Source organism: Scomber scombrus, chromosome 14, assembly GCF_963691925.1.
Source record: "Scomber scombrus chromosome 14, fScoSco1.1, whole genome shotgun sequence".
NCBI classification, from domain to species: Eukaryota; Metazoa; Chordata; class Actinopteri; order Scombriformes; family Scombridae; genus Scomber; species Scomber scombrus.
The window spans coordinates 14679599-14699966 of record NC_084983.1 but is presented as its reverse complement, the minus strand read 5'-3'; the positions used below and the strand labels follow the sequence as shown (position 1 = coordinate 14699966).

The window sequence follows — 20368 nt, the reverse complement described above, 5'->3', positions numbered from 1 at the left end:
AAATGTAACAGACTTTGAACTGCAACTAAAGCACCATTAAGGATAAGGATTAATTTTACTCACCGTGTCCTTTAAAAAAAAGTAGCTGTCAAATTAATCCGCACTCCGGTAGGTAAAGCCTCGTGCTACTGCACTGAAAGTATTCCTCACGAGCAGCAGTCACAGGTGCAGGGCACGCGCCTCCACCAATCACATTCAACCCAGATGTTTCCAGGTAAAGGAAACGCCCTTTTGGGTAAGGTATAACGGTGGATCTCAAACTTTTTCCTGTTGAGGACCCTTAAAGTGACACAAATTAGGCCACTGACCCCTGTCTGATAAGATTTTGTCCAGGGATTTTGGTTTTTATTAAATGAAGTGTATGAGACCCATCACCAAACTGTCATTGATGTTGTTAATTGTGAATGGAATTAGGCTATAGTGAAAATAAATTATTCTCCTTTTTGGTGGGGACCCCTGGACGCCACATTAAGATCCACTGAGGTAGAAGATGTCTAAAACTCCCACATGTGGTAATCAACAGGGGTTAAACATGACATGTTCAGGCAGAAGAAAAACCTACATGACCCAAAGAATGACCAGAAAAATATGACACTGATGCTTGGGGAGTGCCATTTCTCACTTGGGAATTTCACTTGTGATTTTTCTATGGTAGAGACATCTCTTATGTGAGAGACATTATAGCCTAACTGGTGCAAACTCTGTGAAAATGTGTGAACTGTTGATCCTGATTAGAAATGTATTTGTGATACCTTTTGTTGGGGTTCCAATGTCTCAATAATCAAACAGGAGAATTTAATTACACAAGATAAATATGATAAATGATGGTTGATCAAGATTACGCAAATGCTTCTGCATGATTGTAGGCTAATCAAAACATTATAATTTTACTTGACAGAATCCCGATGGTTGCTTCTCTGTCAATATGCAATATTGTAGGCCACCGGGGAATAATAATGAAATGAAGGAGCAAACAGGAAAATACAGCCCAGGCATTTGAAAATGTGTAGTTTTTAATTTTGCTCCCTTGGGGATGGGGTGCGAGTTTTCAGGTCTGAGTGAGGAATGAAGGCAGAGAATCACATCAATCCATGACAAGACTTCATTTATCATCTTAAATACCGTTATGTGCAATCATTCATACAGTACAACACACCAGCTCAGCCTAGAAAACATTGATTGTACACAAATAAAATATCTATCTTATAAATCTTGGCTCTCTCTCGGCAGCAATCTAAAGACTGCTTGTCAGAGTGACTTAGAATGCTCGTCACATCTTTTCAATTTACAGGAGGATTTACGACTAGAGCCAAAAAGAAAAATCCTATTGCAATTCATTTTGGTGTTGGGGTAAGGAACTTCAAAGGCGCAGGTTTGGAAGAGGGAGTCACATTTTGTTAATATTGCTGTGTGGTGGTCAAACAGACCAGGAGCTTACCAGAGAGATTGCAAATTTTAGCCGCAAGTAAGGCTAAGGTCTTACTGAGTCGCACAAATTAAATCCACTTCCTCACATAATTGCCCTTAAGACTGCAGCATTAAATGTAAACCCACATTTTTGGATTCTGCTTCAGCCAGTTTCAAGATTGAAAGTAACAACAGCAAGCACGGCACTATGCAAGTCTACAGTATGTGAGCTGGTGCACAGAAAGAAGAGTAGAGCTTCAGTGCGTTCACATATATCTGAACCTATACTTGGGATCACTGCCTGCCATGCAAATACAGAGGAGACATGAAGCTGGAGGACTAACACATTAACTGATGGGAGATTTCACAGAGCACTCCCTTGTGTTACTAGATACTCTTATGAGTTAAATGCAACATGGTAAAACATGACAATGTTTACACTGGACTACCTTCATTTGCCTTCACAGCAGTTTGACACTGGGACACAAAACCAGTCTCAATCAACTGACATATTTGGAAAGTATCTATTACAGATTTGGTTAGCCAAAGGCATAATTTCTTGATAATGTGTAGTGTTGTCATCTGCAAAATGTCATTAATGCCATACTCATAAACTAAGTAATTTGGACATACCAGAGGTTTCAGTGTACAATATGCTGATTCCAACACATAAGATGAACACAATAAATACAGTGATGCATAAGAAAACACATTACGTATTTAGTACCATACCTATGTTTTATCTTGTCGTAATTGTCAACAATTGATGATTGTTTCCTGTCATTACATCCAGACAATGTTTCACTTAAAAGAGATAAAAACAAATGATGAAATCATTAGTGTTACTCAAAACACCATCTACTAAATTACAAGAATTGATGATGAAACATTAGAATTAGTCGTGTTAGATAGCTAATCTTCAGTGTGAAGAAAGGTAAACATCTGCAAATATATTATGGTTTAGTAGAAACTGAAATAAATGATCCTAGAAGGTCTTAATGTCAAAGAAAAAACATATTTCAACAATGCATCACTGTTATGTCTGTCCTTCTACCAAAAACAAACAAAAAAAGAAAATAATCTCTTTTAAATACAGTCATTAAAACAGTTAAATGGAGTGAATCCATTCAAGTCTGTCTGATCACAACTGAGTTTGAGTTTGGACACACTGTTTCACTCAAGGGGATGAGGAGGTGTGTCCAATCTTTTTGACTGGTACAGTAGGTCACACTGAACAGAGTGAGGTCATAATCCAACAAACGTTTCTCTCAATTCTCTTTGGGTAAATTAAACAAAATTAGTAAAAGACCCAAAACCCGTATAACTTTGGGAAGCTGTGGCATTGTTTGTTCAATGATCACTGCATATACCAGTTTAAGTTAAGAATTTTCATGTTGCATTTCTGACTATTACAGACTAAGCACTGCAGTATTTGCAGTCTAAAAAAAAACAGCACACATCACCCACACAGTATCGTGTCCATTGCTGTGAAGCAGAGGACATACAGCTGACTAGAACTGAAATGATGAGGAAATAAAGAGATGACAATCAAATTAAGGAAAAGCTAAACTAAACACAACAATGTGTTTTTTATAAACTACAAAACAATCATAATTTCAAACGTTAAACAGTACTTAATTTGAAATGTACATTGATTTGAAATGTCTGAACATTCCTTTCCAGTGTACCATACAAATCTCCTTCATATGTTTGAAATCTTTTTCAGAACTTATCTTTATTCCTCCAGGCCACATGTTCATTTAGTAAATTAAATTATCTCATCTATAAGGAGGCACACCAGGAGAGTGATAAGGTCTGGAAGAGTTTCAACGTAGTGTTTGGTTACATCTCAATGTGTGATAATGGTTCTTACCATTTTGCCTGTTGTCACCTGTCTCTGTTACTAAGATGTGGGGTTGAAGTTGAACTCAAAGCACTGGGAGCACTTGAGGAGTACAATAATGGCCGTAAACATGACTAACACAAGCTCACACAGCAACATAGTGTTGAGATACAATGGGGTCAAGTCATATAGGAGAAAGCGAGGAGGGAGAAAGTTTCTCTGGGAACAAAGCACAAATAGGATTAGAGTGAAAAAAAAAGGAAGTTGGTAGGAGAGGCACTAAAAGCCCCCTGACTGTTCATGAAACTGGCCACTTGTTTTCCTTCTGCATTTCGCCCATTCATCAATAATACCCTGCAATTCATCTGTTCAATAATCCAGTCACACGCTCATCTCATATCTTTTTCCATCCAATGATCAATACATTTTCCTCTGTAGTGGTCCTCTGTAAGTTGGGGGTTTCAACAGGTAACAGGTGGAGGTGGTTGAAAAGAGGACTGCAGGAGGTCCAGCAGGCGTTCTCACTGCTCCTCTAACCAGGAGGGCTTGTCAGCCCCTGGAGGCCTCAACTTTATGTTGAACTGCTTCAGCGTCTGCTCCAGCTGCTGCTGGTTGCCAGCAAAGTACGCCGAGATAGCATTATGGAAGAGGAGGAGCTGCTTATGCATCACCTTCACCTGTGTGAGACAAAAGAGACAGGGCATATTAGTTTGGTTTGTGTGTACAATCACAAATGAATGTGACCACATCGAGTCAACCTGGATGTATACATTTTTTTCTACTTACAAGTCTGAAGATTAGTCGCTGCCAGCTTACCTTATTCTCCTCCAAGAACTTCAGTTTAATGATGACGTCTGAGCGGAGCCGTTCGTACTTGTCCTTGTGGACTTGGTACTGTTGCTGAGCAGCATCTATGCGGGCTATGGCTACAGCATCTCTTGGACCCAAACTCAGCTCCTCCAAGTCTGACCTGTAGGCATCAAACTCCAATCTATACAAAAAAAAGGAGGGGAGGGAAGACAAGACGATAAACTTCAAAAATCCATAGGATAATGATTTTTATAAATAATTATAAAACATTGTGACGTTAAATACTTCATTTTAGCTTATACAAAAGGAACAAATTCCTTGTCTTATTTTTCAGGACTATTATACTAATACAGTCTTTTTTTAACGAGTAAATTCTTCACCCTGAGAAATCTAATGTAAGGATATTATGCACTGTAAAAAAGCGTTTCCATTCTGTTTGTTAAATGAAAAGATTAATTTATGCACTGTCTTTACCTGGCATTTTCATACATCTTGATCGTCATCAGGCTGTCCTCCATGGTCTTGTTGACCAGTGTGTTGATGCTGGACACAAAGAAGTTAATGGCACCAAGCAGAGTTTCTCCATTCTTACACAGCAACTTCTGAGTCTCTGCATTGTAGCCAAACTCATCCTGTAAGGGTAAAGAAATAGTTAATGCACACAGTAGAATGTGGATGGTATAAATTCTTCTAAATGGAAACATAAATCTAACCTAAAGCTATGTGAATAGATTTTGAGGCCTTACCCTTAGCTCTGGGGATTTCTGACTGAGGTCAGCAAACGTGTCACCCAGTGCGTGCTGCGTCTGCACCATGTTGTAGAAGTGGTTGGTCAGCGCTCTGGCCAATCGCAGCACATTCTCATATTTCCGTTTCGTGTCTCTCAGCACCTCAATCTGGGCCTCAAGCTCCAAGTCCACAGTCCTGGAACCCCGACCGAAACGCTCTGAGATCATTTGCTTTGTACACTGAAAGAAGACACATGAGGACATCAGTTAAACAATTTTGTGGCACACTAAAATAAAATCACCAATTTATTATCAGTTTTACTGGTTAGTCAGCATTATATAACCTCATGTACCTTGTAAGTGTTGAGGCCCCACTTCTTCACTGTTTCTATTTTCTCCACAGCCACTCCTCTGGTTGCTTCCTCTGCCGTCATTGATGAGCTGCTGCTGCTGTGGTGCATGTTGGAACCTGAGAGATAAGACCCAGAAAAGACAAAAAAACAAGTTAAATAACAAACAAGAGCAAACAAGCACTTTGAGGTAAACAAAGGAAGATTAACCCCAGATTGAACCCAATAGACCAAACAGAGAATCCTTAACTACTGAAATGTATTCAAAATGTGCTGCATTTAATAAAGAAAAAAAAAATGAGGATGGTTTCTGAAATCTCTTAACTTGCAACCCATGCCCATCACCATTAGCCTTTAAACCACTTCATCATGCATAGGAGTGAATTAATGAGTGAATGAAAGTTAGAAAAATGCAGAGGATAAAACAAAGAGGAAATACTGAGACAGTCTGAGCCTTATGTTGGACACAATTTATTTCGTACTGGAGGTGTTATAAGGCTGCAAATAGACTGCAATGTCGGTGTTAAAATTTCAATCTGATTAATTAATGTAGCGTCTGTCGATTGTTGAACTGTTTTTCCCAGTACCTTGGTATTCATGTGATTGGCTTGCTATGTGGTGGATGACAGAGCTGCTTGGGGGAACGCTACCTCGCCTGGCCTTCGTACGCAGTTCTGTGACAATGGGTGGGTGGTCGTAAGGGAGGGTTTGGATGAAGGAATGGTTCAGGGTGATTGTGCATTAGAGTAGGAGTGGGATTTACATTGGGGTTTTTCCAAATTGTGGGAACAATTTTGTTTAGGGGAAGGTGTAAACATGAAGTAATTATTGAGTAGGAGGAAAATTGGGAGGAGGAGCAGGGAGATGCAGAGGAAAAAACAGAAAAGTAAGATGACAAAAGGGAGAGGAGGAGGAACATGTAGGAGGGAATGGTGAAAAGGAGGTGGAGGACAAAGATAGACAGAACAAAGATAAAAAGACAACATTTAGTGCATGACAATCAGTGAATAATGCAAATGAGTGAAGATGAAGCCGGGGGCAGTTTGAATTGCAGCAGCACTACAATAGTGCAATACTAAATAAAACAAATCAATCTTTTACGAAATAACAATAAAAGAACATGATTAACACGAGAGAAATTAGGGCCTCTAAAACTAGGTTGGCTAAAATCAACCCACTAAAATCTTAGTTTAACCACTGATATTCAACGTTGTAAAACAAATTCACTTTGTGATGAACTTGAAGATGGTTTCTGTTTTGCTGAGAAACAGAAGTTCAGAGATCAGTTTATTCTGGGAAAAACAAACAAAAAATAAACGCATTGATGCTTAAAAACCCAAGAGACACCAACCTGACAGACGAATATGTAAAAGAAAGGCAGTGATAGAAAAAAAAGACACAATATGTCCAAGAAAAAGAGCAGCAGGTTAAAGTAAGTGCACTGCCCTTCTCTCCCCTGAAAAAAAGACATTTTAAAGAAGATGAAAGAAACAGAGAACAGCTGTCTAAATCTAATTCAAGAAGTATAAAGAGCATCTTTCCAAAATGAGATATTCATCATGTGAGAAATATCCATTAAAAAAGAAAAGGAGAAAATCATTACACATTACTTTTAAAAAGATTAGAGTTAACAGAAAAAGTTATGCTTGACAACGCTGAGCAACTATATTTAAAGACTAATGGTTCATATTTTATAAAACATCCCTCATCTCCTAAAAATGGTTGTATCAAATTTTGGAAATTAGCTCTTCATCATTAATAATAATTAAGTCTAAGGAGCCACCTATTCCTGTAACTGGGATCCTTTTGTTAAATTCTTTATTGTAGCGCACAGCAGGGCCTAAAAGAGAGAGAGCGCAACAAAAAAGCAGAAACGTTATCATCAAAAAAAGCAGCAGTGAGTGTGTCATTGTTTCCCTCTGAAACTATAATGCCTTGAACATGAAAATGACATTAATCCTTCAGTGGACCCTCTATATCACACAACAAATGAAGGAAGGTTTTTTTAACGTGGTATTTCATTATTTATTTATTTATTTAAACACACAATTTGGGGACTAAAGTCAGTCAGAACATTTCAAATCACTTTGGTACTCACAGGCTGTTTTTATCTGCAATATAGTTCATCATTCAGTCTGCCACTCTGCTTTCTAAGTCACATTTTCAGATACAGTGAGAGGCCCATGCTACTGATGAATGGAAATCATTCAATCAGTGATGAATCAGTGCAAATTGACCACCAGTTATCGCAAATTAATAGCTTGCAGAGTCTCACGGGAAGATGATCTGAGGCCCCAGAAGTCAAATACTCCATTGTCCTCTGAAAAAAATTACTCAATAAGTCCAAGAGTCTGAGGCACAGCACAGAGTGAACAGAAGAAGTCAAAATGGGAAAGCTTAGAGGAGCCTGAAAAGAAATGAAAGACAAAGAGTGAACTCTACCTTTGATTGAGCTGGTGGGGATGATACCTTCTGCTGTTCCTCCATACCCCCCAGATACAATGCTGGTCTCGTTCAGATTGGGACCCGATACCATCACCTGCTGTAGGTCCTGCAAAGTTTAAATGGGGAAATAAAAAAGAAGAGAACGGAAGAGAGGGAAGAACGGAGGGTTGGGGGTATGAATACAAGGAGATTATGACTAAAATTCAGGCGGGGTAGACAATGTATGTTAACGACTTCTTCACTAGAGGGAGACAAACACCACTATGTTAGGAAGGTTAGTCATTACACACAGTCGTCAAGCAGTGTTCAACTCAACGGCATATCTGGGAGTCAACGGGGAAAACTGTTAAGTGTGTTAAAGACAGAAAACAGCACTAAAGTTCCCGGTCAATAATTAACCTGGCTAAAGACATGAGCTGAATCTCCTGCTATGCTAACAACAACTACTACACCACAGCAAACAAACAGCGACCTTAATGATCTATGCAGCAGGAAATATTCAAGCAAACTATTTTCTCCTTCCAGTATAACGACCATCGCAGGCTTCAGTGTTTTTTCCTTAATCTCACTCACTGTTTTCCTTTGTTTGCCTCCCTGGTCGTGTGTCAGCTAGTGAGAAAAAATCAGTTGTGAGGCATTTATGGGAAAAGGAAAATCTGGCCTGAAAAGATTTCTCACTTTGGCAAAGCATATGTTGAGCCCAGGTTACCACAACAAAAAGGTTTTTACTTTACTCATGCGTGTGGCCATGAGCAAACCTCTCATTTCATTTGTGGTTAACATTACACAGAAAAGTATGGGCAAAGACTCATATTATCCATCATAAAATGTAAAAAGGGGCATAATGCATACAACAGGACACTTCCTGAAGCCTAAAGACTCAGAGTCACATTAAGATTGTGATAAGGAAACTACAGAAGAATTCTCTGGAGGGGAGGCAGCAGTTTCCTTTTTTATAAACAAACACAAAGAGTATGTTTAAAACTACCAAAAGGAAGTCAAAAAATGTTGCTGTGTCACTGGAGGTTAAACAGTATTCACTGAGGGAGATGAATATCTTCTTATACATGTATCTAGGCTCTGCTTCAGGGCCGTCTGTTTGTTGAGACAGACTTACAGAAGCAGTAGTCACCCTCTCTCTGCTTTCTTCCCAGAACACAACTACGTCTCTCATTATGATTGAAACATCAAAACAGCATTAAAGCATTAGTATGACAAGATTATTAGTATGACACTGTGTTTTGTCAAATGACACTAGCTAAAATTAAAGGAATCACACTCATAATTCACCCAAGTGCACACACACAAATTCTATGCTATATTAGCTCACTCAAACTCTGGATGGGTTTTGAAGCTGATCAAATGAAAATCAAATGAAAACAGATTTTAATGTTGAAACCCAAGTGTTTTGTTCCAGCTAGAGTTAGTAGGAGCCAAAAAAACAGCATTACAATTCAAGCTGCACAGTGGTTTGCTATAAAAATGAAATATTATATCTGACATTTAGTGAAATAAACCAACATAGTGATGTGAGGCAATTTAATGGCTTATAAAGTCAAACCACTGAACAGTTCTACACACTAACAAAAAAAAACACACACGGACATAAATGCACAAATGGCCTGCTCACCCTGGTGCCTCTGGAGCTCCCTACCTTCTCATCTAAGCTCCACTGCAGATTTGCAGCCTGCATAGAGATGAAGGAGGGGGGGAATCGACACACACAACAACAACAACAAAAAAAAGAACAAATAGAAAAAGGAAAAGGAGACAAAAAGAAAAAAAATCCATAACTGAAATCATGAAACAAGATACAAGGATGTAAAAGAAATCCCAGAAAAATCATTGTAATGCCCACAGACAGCTGTGAATGAAGGAAGATGAAGAGCAGTGATGACTGATATCACAGCAGCTCAGCTTTTTAGTTACTTTGTGTTAAGGTTAGTGGATCGTCCAGTTAACTGGAAAAACACATTTTTCTTGGTGTTTTAGCACAGTGTCCATCTTTAATATGTTCCCACTGCTCTGCTATGATATTATTCCATCACTGTCTAGACAAAGGAAATACTGATTTCTGATACAACACTGCAAACATGAAGAGATTTACTTTCAAGATATCAATAAACATTAAAAGTGACATTCACATTAAGGAAAAAATAAAGAAGGAAATGTGTACGCACACAAACATCCACATAAACTAATTTTAAGTGGCCAAACAGGTAACAGGTAACACACTTTGGTTGCTGGGACAGATAAGGCTCTATTTTACCAACTGATCTGGGGTCACGTCAGCAGTAACATGGCCTTCATCACAGCACATCTGCTCATCTTCTGCAGTGCACAATGACAGTTCAACATGTAGCTTCTTGCAAAGATGTTTAAATTAACCTTAACACACCAAAAAAAAAAAAAAAAAAAAATGAAAAAATAAGTTAAATACAAAGACAAGGCTTGTTTAATTACATTTGCTATTTATCTCTCCACTAGAGATCTGCTTCATGCTGTGGCATCTGTTCAATGTGGGAGAAAGCTGACGCAGGAACATGTCCCTCCTTGGATACTTTGTTGACACAGTGCCTGTTCCCAGAGAAGGAAGCAAACTATAGCAGCTTTGAGACATCATACAGTAATCTGGTTGTCATATCCTGACACATTAGGTATGTAAATTTTAATTAGTTTATCTACAGATGTCTTACCACAAACACGACATGGCCTGATAGGTGTGGACCGGACAGCAGAGGCTCCGCTCTAAATTGCCACAAACCACTATTTTTTTAAATAACTAGGCTGGGTTGGATTCAACAATATAATAAGGATATCCTTATTATCACAATTAAAGTTAAAGTCATCACTTTTGAGAAATTGTGTCTAACACAATGAGGATCTTAAAATACTGTTGTTGATTCTCAAAGTGAGTCACTGTGATGCATGTGATGCTTTTGCCAGGATGCTGCTGGCAGTCAAATCTATCTCTGTCACTGTAAAGAAAGCTGTCAGTCACATCTGCTGTTCTGACACACACAAGGACACAATGCTACAACATCTGAAACCAGACATCTTCTCCTCTTTATCTGCCAATCTTCATCTCTGTGCTGCAGCTTTAAACCAAGTGCTGCACAGCAGATATCAATCTGATTTCGGAGGGCTTTCACCCAAGGACAAAGCACAGCCAGTGTCAGATTAATTGCTGTGTTGCTATGACAACTGGTTAATATTTAGCACTAAACAGTGCTGAGTATGAACATATTAAACTGAGGAAGACACACCAAACGGTTGAATACTTCAACATACAAGCTTACTAAGAAGGTAGGATTTTCTTTTACTACTTTGAGCAGAGTCACATAGTTTGGTTAGCAAATAACAAAATTAACTGTCGGGGCTTCGTCCAGGATCTTCAGTCTATTTGTCAAACAAGGTGTGGCTTAGATGCAGAGGAATGCACAACCTGTTCCACCTAACTTACTCTACAACTTCACTGTTATCATGCTAACTGACTCTGATAAACACACTACTGTGAATGATAAGACAAAATGTCAAACCAGCACAGTGTCTTTTACCTTCAACTCAGACCCACAGGTGATTATTTGTTCTGTAAGTGAAAAGCCCCCAACTGGGGCTCAGCAACTGCAGTACATCGGAGAGTTTAACATATCAATTCAACACATACTGTTAAGGTTAATACCCAAGAGATGTGTCTGTTACCCTGAACAAGAAGCCACATGATCTGTTAATGGGAACAACTGGTTCCCAAGGAGACAGCTACACCTGATTTTCCAGCAGGGTCTCTCTAATTTAACTCAGCAAGCTAAGCAACACAAGGACTTCTATACGTGGTATACAGGTGATCCATAACACAGTTCAATCCAGGAAGAAAACAATATTTAAGTTCACAGCGAGAGACTGGAATACAGCTTCTGAATGATCACTGTGCTCTGAGCGGCTGAACACAAGTACTTTCAGGTGAAGTGAGAAAGAACAACTGTGAGTAATTGACCACATTCATACAGCTAGTGTTCAGGACAAACAACTGAGAAGAATGAGTCCTGAGCTGCACTGAGCATATTACCACAGAGCAGAGTGGTACTATGATGTGAATGGCATGAAAAGAGCCAGCTCCCTTAGCTAACCTCGTGATAGCAGAGAACAATACCCATAACCACAATGTGTCAAACTTCAAACAACCAAAGGCACACATTTCTCCGTCATATTGTGATAAACTTCAGAATGTGGGTTTGATTTTTGTCATGTGAATGATTTCAAACCTTCAGGGATAGTACTGTATTACTGAATATATCATCAAGTTTAAGGCTATTATTAAAATGTCCTTAGGAGAAAAACTCACAACAAAAAAATAATTGGGTGTCTGAAGAAAGGTCACTTAAGAAGTACAGTATGACATATAAAAATGCAAAGGTACAATACAGAATACACTACCTTTTTTCGTTAAGAAAATAAACATGTTTGAAATAACAAAACTAATATATATCTTTTCAAATTGAAAAAATCAAATCATCACTGCTGTAAAAACACACTTTGATGCAAGAGTCTCTATGTGATGTACCAGCTGTAAAGGGCCAATAAGCCAAAGTATCAAAGGTAGTGGAAAATACAGTAAGACAGGATGCTTAACAAACAAATGAATAAGGAAACAAATGGCTCTGTGCCCTTGTCTGTTTGCTGGATTCTGGCTTTAGGTATGCAAATGGTCTTTTGGGCGGCTTAGGGATTGCATGTGGGTAAACACAAACCTTGTGTCATAGCTTTAAATAGGTAAATAACAACACTGGGTGGTCTCAAAATGTTCCACAGAGTCATTGGATCCAGTAGGTTGTGTGACCCACCTGTTCAAGGCTGTCGTCTTCTGCTAGCGTCCCTGTGTCGCCATTACTGTTGATAGGAATCTCCATTGTCGCAGCTTTACTCATAATGCTGTCTGTCATAATGCACTATGTCTGTGAGAGAGAAGAGAGAGAGAGAAAGTGTGGATGCAGTAAGCTATGTAAATAAAGTGAAAAAGGCAGGCATGGAAAAACATTGAGGCCTAAATGCTGCTTTAAAGAGGAGTAGTCAAAACAGCCAAATCATTAGGCAGATGGGAATATAATTGCAACAAACAAGCATGGAAGTTTTCAAAGAGCAAGGCTACCGCATAAAAAAAAAAAAAAAAAGACACACCTATGAAAGCCCCGCACACAGGAGCCTGCCGCTACAATGAGCCATCTTGTTGAAGTGGCCACTTTAGTCTACAGCTCAGTTACACAACTGTATGTTGGCGGCGCCCGCTCCCTTTAAGCCCAGACTAGAGGGGTGATTGCAAAATGCTGTCAACACTGTCTAGTCATTCAAACACTTGAAACTGATTTGGCTTGCACAGTCACACAGTAAAGCTGTACAAACACATGTGTAACAACATTTGCAAAAAAACAATGTTGAGCAGGCAGTAATATATCTCCTATTTTTGGCTTAGAAATGAATAATGAATTCACGGCTTAATGAATTCACTTGCACAAACATTAATGAGGGGTCTGTTTGTAGGTGTGTGCTTCTGTGTGTGTGTGTGTGTCACATGGCCACAGACGATGGTGCAAAATTAGGTTCAATTTGAGGGCCCACAGATGTGAAAGAGGCTCATCAGGGTTTTCATACTGCTGAGCAGATTGTCACACCTTTAAATGTCACACCTGGATGAACTCCAGCATGAACAGTCTACACAAGAAGCAACAATACTGCAGGCGAGTCACGATGATGCATTGGTGTGTATTGTGAGTAATATTATGTACATTTCATCAAAGAGATGGAGAACAATCTGCCGGTTTGATTGTGTGAGCTAAATCACTCTCAATAAAAGAATAGAAGCTTAGAAACAATCTTGCAGGTAACATACATAAATGCATCAAAATAGTCCTTTACTCCTACTGATTGGTGAATAGGAAATAACAAACAATTTCACTAAATTATGATTCTTATTTTAACACACAATGCGGTCCAAAAGTCTCATATTTAATATGCATAATATTAGGCTTTTTTAAACTATTTGATGTGTAATCTCAGATGCATTTACGACACTGTGCAAAACAGTTTTTACGGGATGAAACTCATATATAGCATATAGCTATTACAATGAGTTTATGGTCCAATGAGCAGAAATGTACATTTAAAAAAGGCTTGGTGTTGACGGTGTGACTGTGACCTAAACAAACTGTAAAGCAGGTTTCTGGTAGTTGGATCACTTGCTGGCACTGCTATGATGATGTGTGAAGGGAGGACTGAGTACTGCTTGTTTGCATTGGCTCTGACCTCACCTTAGAGGTCTTTTCCATTATAAAAGCACACTTGGCCATGCCAAGACCATTTCCTGAGGAATGACACATCTGTTGACTTTACACGTTGCTTCTCTTGGCCAAAAATACGTTTAGTCAAAAACACACTTAAAGACTAGAGCAACCAGGTTTGCTACACTAAATGTGCTCAAAAAGAGACTATATATGTATTTCTGATATCTAGTTTCCCTTATTAATGTAAAATATAATAGGAATAACAAATTTAAATGAACAACAAAAGAAGGGAGATTTAATACGATTTTTCTTTTTTCTTTATTAACCTACGTCATTAACGTAGGATGTGTTCCTTTTTGCGTCAAGAACAAATGCCTTGAGCTCAATGGCACAGTTAAAAATCCTAAAAACAGACTATTATCTTGTTGTTGACTAAAGCAGAACAGTAAAGTGTGGGGACCAGGCTGAGGGTACATGTCAAACAGAGGTGGGAGCATGAACAGGTGCAGCTGCACAGGTGCACAGCTGTTCTCTCTCCAGCAAGTAACGCTGGCTTGCAGGAGGCCTCCGGTTGGTTCAATTTGTCCAACACAGTGGGACGTTTGTTCGGGCCGTGAAAAATGACTGACCGCAATAGCTATGTGATGAAAGTGAGCAAGAGACAGGAGCATATTAAGGCTTGAAATGAATTGGCTTTCTAGAAAAAGGCCTACTTCCAATTATCTACATGCAGCTGAAGAAGCTTGCTTCAATATGTGTTCACTGTGCGTATCTGGCAGGTTAAAATGAACCAATATAAAAGCCCCAAACCCAGACATAAGACAGTATTGTGGTTAACAAACAGTGACAGTCTTACCGGTGTGTCGGGTCTCAGTCGTAAAAACAGACTTGTTCGGCAAAGCTAACGAGCGAGCTAATAACCGGCTAACGCCAGTGCATCCCCGACCGCTGGCGGAGATTAGCGGACTCTGATGTGTCTTTTGTCAGTCCACGGGGGAAAAAACTGCAGGTGGGAAACAATGCAATGCTCTTAATTATGAATATCTTAAAGACATAGTCGGGCAAAGTCTTGTTCTATCCGCGTTTCTCTCCCGAGTCTTCGTAAATAATCCTCTGTCTTCTTTTTTAATGAATGCAGAGACGCTTTACGGAACTGACGACAGCGTGGAATTCATTCCGCAGACGCGCTCCGACTCAAAGAGCGTCTATTATTGAAAAGAGGAGTCACTCTTTACCAAGCCAAAACCTGCAACGATGTCCTACCCAGCGTAAACTTCCACCTCTGCAGTGGTAATTTATGAAGAGGGCAAAGCATATGCACTTCAAAGCATCTAGTAATATTCAAGTTATTGTTATTATCATTTTTGTTATTGTTTTTTTGGTTGTTTTTTTAAAATGAGCTTTTAATTGGCTTTTTCAATTATTTATTTTAAATATTTAAAATGACACATATATTATAATAGATTTATATAAAAATGTAGCTGTTTTTGCTATATTCAAATACAGAGATTAGATAATAGGTTCAACATTTTTGTTTTAAAACAAGTAAGGTGCCCAAATGAACACTGACACATGTTTTTCTTGCTGTAATAATTCCTCTTGTTCATACTGGCCATTCAGAAAGAGCGGCCAATATCAAGCCAATATCTTTCAAAGTCACAGTCTTTTAGTGGCAAATTCCCGGTTTTTGTTCCACTGCAGCTGAACAGGAAAACATTGTCTCATATTATGTTCAGAAAAACTTTTAAATAGGCCTACATTTTTGCTCAAAAGACAAAAATGTGTTCAAGTAGTAAGTGTGATTTTCGTAAGAAAAACAACCTACCATTAAACTATAGACACACAAATATAGAGCTTAATGTAATAATCAGTTTCAACACATGTCTGAAACCTATCTGTAAGCCTTTCCCCATCCCACTTCGGAATGACGTTTATTGTACCTGAAAATGGCAACGGAGTAAGAGCTCTTTTCTTTATTTTTCCTCTCCACGTCTACAACCAATCTTTGGTAGCGCAGTACAGGTGATGTGTACATTTTCATCAACTGACTGTAGCCTACACTAGCTCAGGCGTGAGTTGGTTGTACGTGTCTTTTTAATTGTCCCTCTCTATAAGAAATGCTGCTGCACATAACCTTAGCTTTATCAAACCTAAGGAAACTCAATTTATTTCAAGAAACCTTGCCCTCTGTGGGGCTGCAAGTGCAAATTCGCTTTAATTATACTGTAATTGCGGCCACTTTTACCTCATCTGTGAAATAAATCTTGGGGGGAAAAGTTATACGAATGCAATATGAATAGTGCAGAGCCACAAACAGGGTAGTAATACTAACTAGAATGAATGTGATATTTTAATTCGTGTGTAGGCTAATTGAAAATGAAGTGGTAAAAACAGATAGCAAGAATCACCTTCTCATAGTTTTTAAATTATGTTATAGGTCTAAATTTTATTCGATAGTGTCCAGCAGTGGCATTTTGATGTACTAAATTGTGCTACACCCTACACCCGTGTGTGATTTCTTGAAAAAGTCTAAATACATGACAGCAACGGGTAAGATGAAGGGTGCCAGTGTGAAAAACAGAATACCTGTTGTATGGGAACAAACACGCAAACAGCCACTCCAATCAGCTTCCATTAACATACAGTGTAGCTTGAAACAATGGGACAGCCTGGGGGAATACAAGAGGAATGCTCTCACATACACCCTAATGCATTTCTAGCATTTCACACACGTTTCCATGTATTATATATTATTTTCAAATAACATCATATGATTTTTAAACACTTTGGTGAGGCTTTAATGAAACTTGACTGTACATGTGGTTTGAGGTTGCTAACTTGTCATCTCCATCACTTGTGCGGCACTGATCTTAACTTCCAATAATTTAGCTGCAGTGAGAGCACAGGACAGCTACTATACTGCCCCCTGTGGGTACATTCAGTAAGAGGTGATGTCCTGGAGGAGGAAAAGGGTACTGGGTCAGACTGTCTTGTGGAAATTCAGTAGAAAAAAAAGATAATTTATTTTACCATGAGAATCCACTATAATCCACTATACAACAAAACAACTAAAACATTTCAGTTGACATCTGAGGTCAAGAAGAAGAACACAATTTGAATACTGCAAATTCATTTTGATTTCAATCAGAGGATCTTGTCAAGAAATTAAAGTTAATCTGTCGTGTTTGAATAAAAGGATGATAACAGCATATACATACATAAATCTACCTTTGACCCAGTAACAGTAAGTATCTCATGTTAGAGAACAATATATTAGAAAACAGTTTAACAGTAGCTGAGGAGAAATAACGGGTTAAAAAAAAAAAACACTACTCAAGTACCATAAATCCCCCACAAGCACTGTTTTATTCAGGCTTGGTTGATGACAGAAACAGTGGAGGTTTGAGCACAGCACAAGCACATGCAGTATATACTTTTTGCAGTCGAGCTAAAGTATGAGCCACTACCTACAAACAGTGTTAACAGTGCTGGACGAGAGCCTACCAACACTGACCGGCAGAGGAGCTTCTGCAGTCAATCAGAGTCTGAGAAAGAGGTGGAAAGTGAAAGCGGGGGAAAGAGTGAACATTTCATTAATGAATATATGGGACATTGAAAGAAGTGTACAGCCAAAAGAAACTCTCATGGTATTTTTTGGAAGGGGCGTGAAACACCATATGGAAATGTTCAACTATTGGAACTGCGTGTGTACAGTACGAGTTTTCCAGCTGTCCGTGTGTTTTTTTGGTGCCAGTCTGTGTCTCTACCTGTTCCAGACAACATGGTGGGATGATTTGTGCAGTTTCTTGCAAAAGTCTATCCTGAATAGTTTAAAAACAACAAAAAAATGTTTTACATCTTGCGGTTGTGAATAATGTAATCACAGGCAACGTGATGAGCTACAGCAGCTGCTACTACAGATGTGTGTGTGTGTGTGTGTGTGTGTGTGTGTGTGTGTGTGTGTGTGTGTGTGTGTGTGTGTGTGTGTGTGTGTGTGTATGTGTGTGCAGTGCTGTCCACCCATATTAAAGCCTATTGCAGTCATACTTCCACCCCAGATTGGCCCATGACCATCAGTTTCTTCAAATTATAATAATGATTCATTTTTAATGTCTGTAGAATCTTGATGTATTGGATTGAGATGATTTATTGACTCGTTCTCCTATATGTGAAATAATTACATTAGTTCCATTTGTTTTAAAGTAGAAAGGAAAATGACAAAATGATGGGCAAGCAAGACTTTTTCTCCAACAGAGGCATGCTATAAAAACAGCTGTATTTTACATCAATATATCAAAGCATATGGTGTAAAGGAGAGTTGCTTCCACAGAGGTTTGGGTTTAAAATTATTGTCTTTACAGTAAACCAAGGATCATAATTCATAGCTGCTTTTAAATTTCTGTGCTCAGTCTCATGAGCTTTTGCTTTCTTGTAGAAGTGAAGGAATTTCACTGAATATTCATGTGGAACAAACAGATTAAATATATTCACACTTGCAGTAAACTCACAGAAAAATGTGTGCATGCGTGACAAACAATATGCAAATGAATATTAGGGATAGCATGTACATATTTGTAAGGAACCAAACTCACTTACTCAGTGGCTTGTGACCACTCATTGTTGTTTTGGAAACTGCAGAGTTAGCATAATGAAGCACAGAGGAGGGCGTGCATATTCTTCTGTTAAATGTCATGGCTGTAGGAAGTAATGGAGAACGTTTTTGATCTCTGGGTTAGTTGGCAACCGCATGAAGCATACGTTTGGCTGTAGATGGACTAGTTACTGGAATCAGGGGAAGTTATTCCTTACTCAGTGATTAGTGTGCCGACTCACCTGCTGACTCATGTAAAGACTCACGCCAATTCAGAAAAAGTCACATGCATGCACTTTTAACACCCGTGCACACACTTTCTCCACTAACTAAATCTTTTAATTTATGACAGCATTTGAAATATATTTTGCAACACACGCTGTACTGCCTGTTTTCCCTCTTAAACACAGTCAGTGGATACTGAAATATTTTTAGCCCATTCCATACCTGACTTGCCCTCATGATGGCACCAAATCCCAAACTTAAATACAGCCAAATGAGAATGTATCTAACACATATAAACACACAAAAAGCAGACTCCATGTAAGCCACTAAAGACTAAAAGATGCATTTGCTTTTATCATCAAAGACACAACTCAGTTCAACAGCTGAGGAAGCTCTTTTCAATTCAGCGATCCTTGTAAGGAAAAATTATGTGGCCACATGGTGATGACAACAGCAGCTTTTATGATCATTTCATGATCTAGTGGATGACTAACAGCCCTCTCAGAGCCACTTGAAATCATCTGCTGACTTCACATATGGGCTTCTTAGCGTAATGTAAACAGGACACTTAATGAACATGCCAATCACCACCAAGGCCTGAGCAAATGACATTGATGTATACTCTCCAAGAGACCACACCGGCCTTGATTGCTTTTGTTCATCAGCTAATCAGAAAGGCTGCTAATAGACTGATGTTCTGTTTGGAGTGTTTACATTGCAGGGAGACACCCCACCCTCTTTTTCAAACAGTGTCTGACCTCACAGTGGTTGTTTAACACTGAAGCTGTGCGTAGCTATTCTATGGATACATTCCTGTGAAGAAGCCCCACATAAACACAAACACACTTTTCTCATATGTATTTTAAGGTCATATCACTGTTAAATATTTTGCTTCACCGCAAGGCTACTGTATGGCGGGTGCCTCAATTTTCAACGGCAGCAAAAAAAGTTCCAACAAGTCATCCTCATCTGTTCTGCATCATGAGCAACAAAAACATCGGCATCTGCCCTGAGGTGTGCAGGGCCTTCTTTAGCTGCGAGTGAGCCATTCAGGAGTCACCATAGGTAAATAATACAGGTCATTGCCATTCAAGGTTTTTGTTTTTCATTGCAGTGTGTCGTGCTGTTGTTTTTGAAAAGTGTGCGTTGTTGAGCTGCAATATAAGCACGGGAGCTTTCAGACTCCAGTGGTGAACATCTTTTCCTTCTATTTTTCATTGAAAAGAGACTGCATTTTCATTCAAATAGTAGCATTAAAGTAGAGGCAATACACAAAAATGCCCAGCAGAATTACTTTCCATATTGTCTAATTTCCATATCTTATTTCCTGGCTAAGTATAGTTAAATATAGTTTAACCATAATTATATGAAAAAAGTTGTTTTGGGGAACTTTCAACCACATCTTCCGGCTTCTTCAGCAGATGGAGTTTCTTCAGATGTTCTGGAGATAGAGCTGCCACTATAACTATCACCATGACAGCCTGAACAAACTCCATTGACTGAGGAACACCATTAAATGTGGTTGAACTCTATGGCAAAGCTAGTAAGCAGCTCCTTGAGTTCAAATGTTTTTGTCAAGCCACATTTTCAAGGTCATGATGAATTCTCATGCTCAACAGTTGTTTACATTTCCATCTGCATGTAAGCGTTCAATATTCCCCAGATCAAATTAAACAAAATCCTTGATTGTCAGA

At 38.8% G+C, this 20368-nt stretch overlaps 1 protein-coding gene across 2 annotated transcripts; it reads right to left on the bottom strand.

The window, feature by feature from the left end:
- Positions 1–3771: 3771 nt before the first annotated feature.
- Positions 3772–14990, bottom strand: arfip2b (ADP-ribosylation factor interacting protein 2b). Of its 2 annotated transcripts, XM_062433233.1 has the most exons (9): positions 14715–14990; positions 12425–12535; positions 9214–9270; positions 7581–7689; positions 5142–5257; positions 4807–5028; positions 4535–4692; positions 4067–4241; positions 3772–3927 (listed from the first exon to the last, which is right to left on the bottom strand). In XM_062433233.1, the coding sequence occupies exons 2-9, from the start codon at positions 12521–12523 to the stop codon at positions 3772–3774; spliced, it is 1092 nt and encodes a 363-aa protein (XP_062289217.1). In that variant the 5' UTR covers positions 12524–12535; positions 14715–14990. The 2 variants fall into 2 exon arrangements, with proteins under 2 accessions (XP_062289217.1, XP_062289218.1); XM_062433234.1 differs by lacking the exon at positions 9214–9270.
- Between the last annotated feature and the right edge of the window lie 5378 nt (positions 14991–20368).